A 5832-nucleotide genomic window follows, 5' to 3' on the forward strand; every position below is an offset into this window, starting at 1 on the left:
TCAATGTTATACTCATATTTCGAATCAATTTTATTGAACTTTAAACTAAATGGGTATTAAAATTTTCTAAATTTTAATTATAAAATGTAACAAATAAATAATCATGTAAGTATATTTGTTATATATATAAATGTGGATATTGGCTATAATGGCTACTATAAATTTTTGCTAGATGTTAGTAATATTTTTCCAAACGGTCTCTTTTTAAAATAGTTTTTGTCATTGTTATTTAGTGAAAATAATGTGAATTCTACTAAAACTATGAGATTCATTTATACCCAATTTCACTCCAAAAAGCAGTATCTTGTGTCAATTAAGAACACGATTGGATATAGTTTAATTAAATCTTATCCAATAAATTTTGTTACAGAAATTATTTATATTATAAAGTAGATTATCTCAATAAATTTATTTTGATAAGTTATATGAAAATAAATTAAAAAATTATAAAACTCTTGAGCTCTTTCAAACACATTCTTTGCCCTTAAAGATTTAAACATATATTATTTAGTCATTGAATTTATCAATATCATGACAAATTAATTTTTTTTAATGTGAACTTGATCAAATTCACGGACTAAATGTCATTAAACTGATAATATTAGTAACTGATTTGTTAAGTAGTTTATAAATAACTATATTGATAGAGAATGACTAGTTTTGCTAAAAATAAATTTTATATGCACAATATTTTAAGAACAAAATTTATACATATTAGTCCTTTCAGAGTAATATGAAATATTTATCCTACTGGAGGTGGGACCAACAATACTCAACAAATCATGTGTAAATTTTACTTATTTGATATTTTACTCAATATCTTTTTCATTTTAATTTTTACTTTATAAAATCAACGAATAATTAAATACTTTTAAATATACACCCTTAATAATTAATTGACATATCTTTTAAAAATATTAATATAAGAAATAAAAAATATAAATTATTTAATATTTTTACGAATTAGAATATTGATTATAGTTTTAAATTTCTATAAATAGACGGAAAAAATAAGAAAATAATGTGTCAAGTCTGACCTATTATTTAAACACCTTTTTGAGTTGTGAAAGTCTCTTAGTTAGCTTATAGGTCACAGTGTCACAGTTCACTTCCCTTCTGGACCAGAGAAGGGAGAGGGAGAGGCAGAGGGAGAGAGGTAAGAGAGAGGGAGAGAGAAAGATGGAGCTTTCTCAACTTGGTTTTCTAGAGGAGCTAGTAGCTCCAAGAAGAGACACATGGAATGCTTTGTCCACAGGGTTGAGTGACCTATTCCCTAGTGGTTGTTGGAGCTTTGACTCTTTTATTGAGAACCCATCTTTGGCCACTTCAACCATCCCATTTGCTGCATTTTCAGCACCAATAGACCCCAGATTTGATTGCCCTTACAGTAATGAAGCAGCAGCTGCATACCCATTTGGTCATGATGATGGGTTCACAATAATGCCAGAACTTCACACATCATACACCAGGAATGTTGATAATGACCCACCACCCCCACTTCCACTACACCAAGATAACCCATTAGTGAAGGATGAAGAGATTGGCTTTGTAAGGAGTGATGACAAGAGCTTGGATGAACGGAAGAGTGTCTGCAAAGTTGAGGAGCAACAACAAGGCACAGATGTTCAAGTCTTCAACATTGGCATATGTGATGATGGAGAGAGAAAACCCAAATCCAAGAAGGTAGAAGGGCAACCTTCAAAGAATCTTATGGCTGAAAGAAGGAGAAGAAAGCGTCTTAATGACCGTCTTTCCATGCTAAGGTCAATAGTCCCAAAGATCAGCAAGGTGATTCCCAAAAAAAGTTTGCCTTTTTTTTTCTAACCCTGTCATGTCCTTGTTAAGATAGTAAATAAATGTCTCAATCAATAGAAATGAAATTAGATTTCTCAAGTTGGCCTTAAATCCATAACCCATAGTTACCCCTTTTACTCATTTATTTGCTTTTCTTGATTTGGTGTGTGACACACTTTGAGAAATATCAACTTCAATAGATGGACAGGACCTCTATTCTTGGAGACACCATAGACTACATGAAAGAGCTTCTGGAAAGGGTTGGCAAGTTGCAAGAGGAAGAAGGGGCAGAGGGCTCAAGTCAGATTAGTCTCTTTGACATTTCAAAAGAACAACTTAAGCCGAATGAAGCAATAGTTAGAAATTCCCCCAAGGTATTCTACTAGTTCCTCTGAAACCCCACTTAAATTAAAGCACCACATGACACACCCATTTTCCAAATAAATGCATGTAACTAATTGGGGTTTGGAAGAACTTATGAGAAGTTTATAAAATGTTAATAATTTTTATAAGCTCTTTTTATTTTACTAAGCTTTTTGACATAATTTATTAAAATAAATCTTTTTAACTTAATTCAATAAGGTTGATAATGAAATTTATAGCATAATCCAAACATATCTTAAATGTATTTGCAGTTTGATGTTGAGAGGAGAGACAAGGACACGAGGATTAGCATCTGCTGTGCAACAAAACCTGGATTGTTACTATCAACAGTGAATACCTTAGAAGCATTAGGCCTTGAGATTCAGCAATGTGTTATAAGTAGCTTCAATGACTTTGCAATGGAAGCATCTTGTTCTGAGGTTTGTTTCCTATTCTAGTAGTTTCAATCTTTTTTACATGCCTGAAACTACGCATATTTGATCTTCATAAACTCACTCTTTTCGTGGTCATAGGTAGCAGCACAGAGAAACTGTATTTGCCCTGAAGAGATAAAACAAGCACTATTCAGAAATGCAGGCTTTGGTGGAAGATGTGTCTAGGAGAAAGATTGAAAGTAGCTCTAACAAACCAACGATTTGCAAATGGTGTAAAAGAAGCAACTTTCTTTCTTAAGTCTGTAATTCAAGGAACTAGGTAAGTAGAAGTTTTAATGAAATTCAGAATAAGTTGGCTTTGACAGATCATTTTCTTCTTGATGCCTTACCCCGTGTGTTAACATATATTGGGGGGGGGGGGGCTATGCTTGGTGCATGCTGCACTTTCACCCTTTGGGAAAAAGTCCAATTTTTTGTGATTCAGAATGAGGAGAATTATTGCGAAGCCCAGAAGTGGAATCAAATTGTTCTTCCATAAATTCCAAAGGGTGCTGCTGTTTCAAAATTTCTTTTCTGGGACCTTAAAAGCAATAATTGTGTCTCATTTGTATCCTGTTGCCCAGGCTGTGACAACCACTCACCAACCAAAGGCATGTGCAATTTTTAATGGGTCATGAACTCTGCGAAGTGTGTAACACTTCAATATCAGAGGTAAAAGGTTGTTACCCGTTAAAAGAATTGCATAACAATGTTAGGTCTTTATAAAGATTTACTGTCAATATGCTTTTTAAGTAAATATTATAAAAATCAACATAGTTTGCCAAAATAGTATTTAAAAATCACTAAGCAAGGAGAAGGGGTTGTTACAGCTGTCTATGGTCTTGAAAAAAAAAAGTATTTTAAAATTAGACGATAATATAATTTTTTTAATGTATTTCAATTAAATTTAGTATAATATTAATCCCTCTGTTTTTTGTGATAGCTATCATATTATCCTTTTAAATATTGGCATGTGCAACATTATTCCTCTAAAAGACTGAAAATATTATTATATCTGTTGCTACAGAGAATTAAAGTAGTGACATTAAAAGATAAATGTAATGATTATTTTGTATATTTGAAGCAATATTTTGGTGATAATTTTTGAATAACTTATATAATTACATACTAATATTTAGAGGAATAATAAAAACACCTTTTAGAAGAGTGATTTGTTGATACATTTATTTAGAAGAACAAATTTATAAATTTTCTCGGTATGAAATGAGTCTTCGAGTGTGGCTTTATGATTTGTCTATAATTAACATGATGACCCGAATAACATAAAAGTATATTTATATCATAAAAGTATAAATGTATAATGAATAAATTGTTTAATAAAAGAATATAAAAATATTTTTTTTATCATTTAATTTATCCTAAAATTGTTTTATTTATAAATAAAATTTGTTTAGGGTTAATATTATTTATGTTAATATAAATTAAAAATAGTCAAACAAGTGAAACATTCTTATATAAATCAGTTTATTTATGTGATAATAAATTTTTTATTTTTCCTCCTTAAATTATGGTCTACATAAATTAATAATCATGATATAGATAAGCATAAATTAATAATAATAATATTTTAACATAAATATTTATAAAAATTATAATTCAAAATTCATTATTGAAAAAGAAAAGAAATTAAACGATAGGATATAATATTAAAATAAATCCAAAATATATATAACAATTTTGAATTAATATTTATTTACTAATATATAATTTATGCTAATATACTTTTATATAAATTTTTTATTTTAATGTGACGTATAGTCGTATATATTTCTATCATTAAAGTTGCATCTCATTTTAAAAGAGCTTTGATTTTTTATTGGGAATGAGTGATATATCATTGTAGTATAGTATGCTAGACGGATAGATGATAAATGTACATGTAACTTGGTCTCTTTCATGCACATTAATGCCATCAATCTTCAAGTGCAAGACATTTATAGAGATAGAGATTGCATTTTAAGAATCTTTCTATATAAGATGAGGAGTTAGATGATGACTCTAAGGATGTCTTAATCTAAGAAACATCTAATTATGAGTTTTATTTAGTTATGGGTGGTTATGAGTAGCTCACTTGCTCCTATTGAACATCACATAAAAAAAGGGGTTGGGTTTGAAGTCTCAAACTTCTAAAAGGTATCAAACACTTTTTTGGCCTTCCCAATAACGTTTCTTTTCTGTTTATTGTTATGTTTCTTATTATTTTTCTTGTCACAAGTTCTCGATTGATGAGTGGATTGCATTAGGTATTGCTCTGATTTGGGAGCTACTTAGTTTTTCTAAGGACCACTCTTTCTTATGGACCTTCATGGTTCCCTTTTCGCTTCTGCATGTTGGATCGTGGAGTTATTTTTTTATATTATTGGGAAAGAACGAGAAGTTCTAAATCATATCAACACTATTCACCAAGATATTTTGTCACCCCAATAATTTAAAACGTGTAGTAGTTTATTTCTTGGAAGCCACCAAAAGTACAAAGTATATTATGGTAGTTCTCTTGGAGATTGGAGTAGTGATGAATATGGAGGTATAATAATAAATATTATGTATGTTGAATTACTTGCTATAATACAAGGCCTTAATCTAGCTTTGAGGATTGGTCTTAGAAACATTATCTATGGGTGACTCTAAACTTGCTTTATTATTTATTCAAAATAATATTTGTGTTACATTCTTAGTTGACGCTATAGGTTATTTATGTGTTGGTAATCCTTCTTTACTTGATTAATATTCTAACAATCAAATACACATTTTTATTACATAAATTTTTATCCATTTGGTAAAATTTTAATACATCTTTATTTAGGGTCTGTTTGATGAATACGAAATAGGATGAGAAAAGATAAAATAAAATGATGGATAAAGGTAGGATAAAAAAAGATATATAAAAATGGATAAAGGTAAGAAAATGGTACATCTTATCTTATGTTTTAAGTACATCATAAATAATAAAACATAATATTATATATATCTTTTAATGTGTGATAAACAAAAAAAAAAATAAAAAAATATAATTAAATAAAAAGTTACTTTTTTTTAATCAAAATTAATATAATTTTTAAAAATATTTATATTTAAACTTTATATATATATATATATATATATATATATATACACACACACACATATATGAGACTAAATATTTTACGTGCATATAATATTAAAATTTATTTTTAGGTAAGAAATTAAAATTCAAAAATTCAAAATATATTTTATAAAATGA

At 28.7% G+C, this 5832-nt stretch overlaps 1 protein-coding gene across 1 annotated transcript; it reads left to right on the forward strand.

The window, feature by feature from the left end:
• The first annotated feature begins 1179 nt into the window (after positions 1-1179).
• On the forward strand, positions 1180-2777 carry LOC113859145 (transcription factor bHLH93-like). The gene is made up of 4 exons (XM_027491962.1): positions 1180-1788; positions 1995-2168; positions 2430-2597; positions 2691-2777. The coding sequence occupies exons 1-4, from the start codon at positions 1180-1182 to the stop codon at positions 2775-2777; spliced, it is 1038 nt and encodes a 345-aa protein (XP_027347763.1).
• Positions 2778-5832: the final 3055 nt, after the last annotated feature.

The sequence above is a fragment of the Abrus precatorius genome, unplaced genomic scaffold (assembly GCF_003935025.1).
Source record: "Abrus precatorius isolate BTA unplaced genomic scaffold, Abrus_2018 Scaffold2, whole genome shotgun sequence".
NCBI lineage: Eukaryota > Viridiplantae > Streptophyta > Magnoliopsida > Fabales > Fabaceae > Abrus > Abrus precatorius.

Excerpts from the sequence above, each read along its gene's own strand:
- LOC113859145 (XM_027491962.1), top strand. The coding sequence starts at position 1,180 with ATGGAGCTTTCTCAACTTGGTTTTCTAGAGGAGCTAGTAGCTCCAAGA. Across the intron at positions 1,789-1,994 it reads TAGTCCCAAAGATCAGCAAG|ATGGACAGGACCTCTATTCT; the intron begins GTGATTCCCAAA and ends CAACTTCAATAG. Across the intron at positions 2,169-2,429 it reads TAGTTAGAAATTCCCCCAAG|TTTGATGTTGAGAGGAGAGA; the intron begins GTATTCTACTAG and ends ATGTATTTGCAG.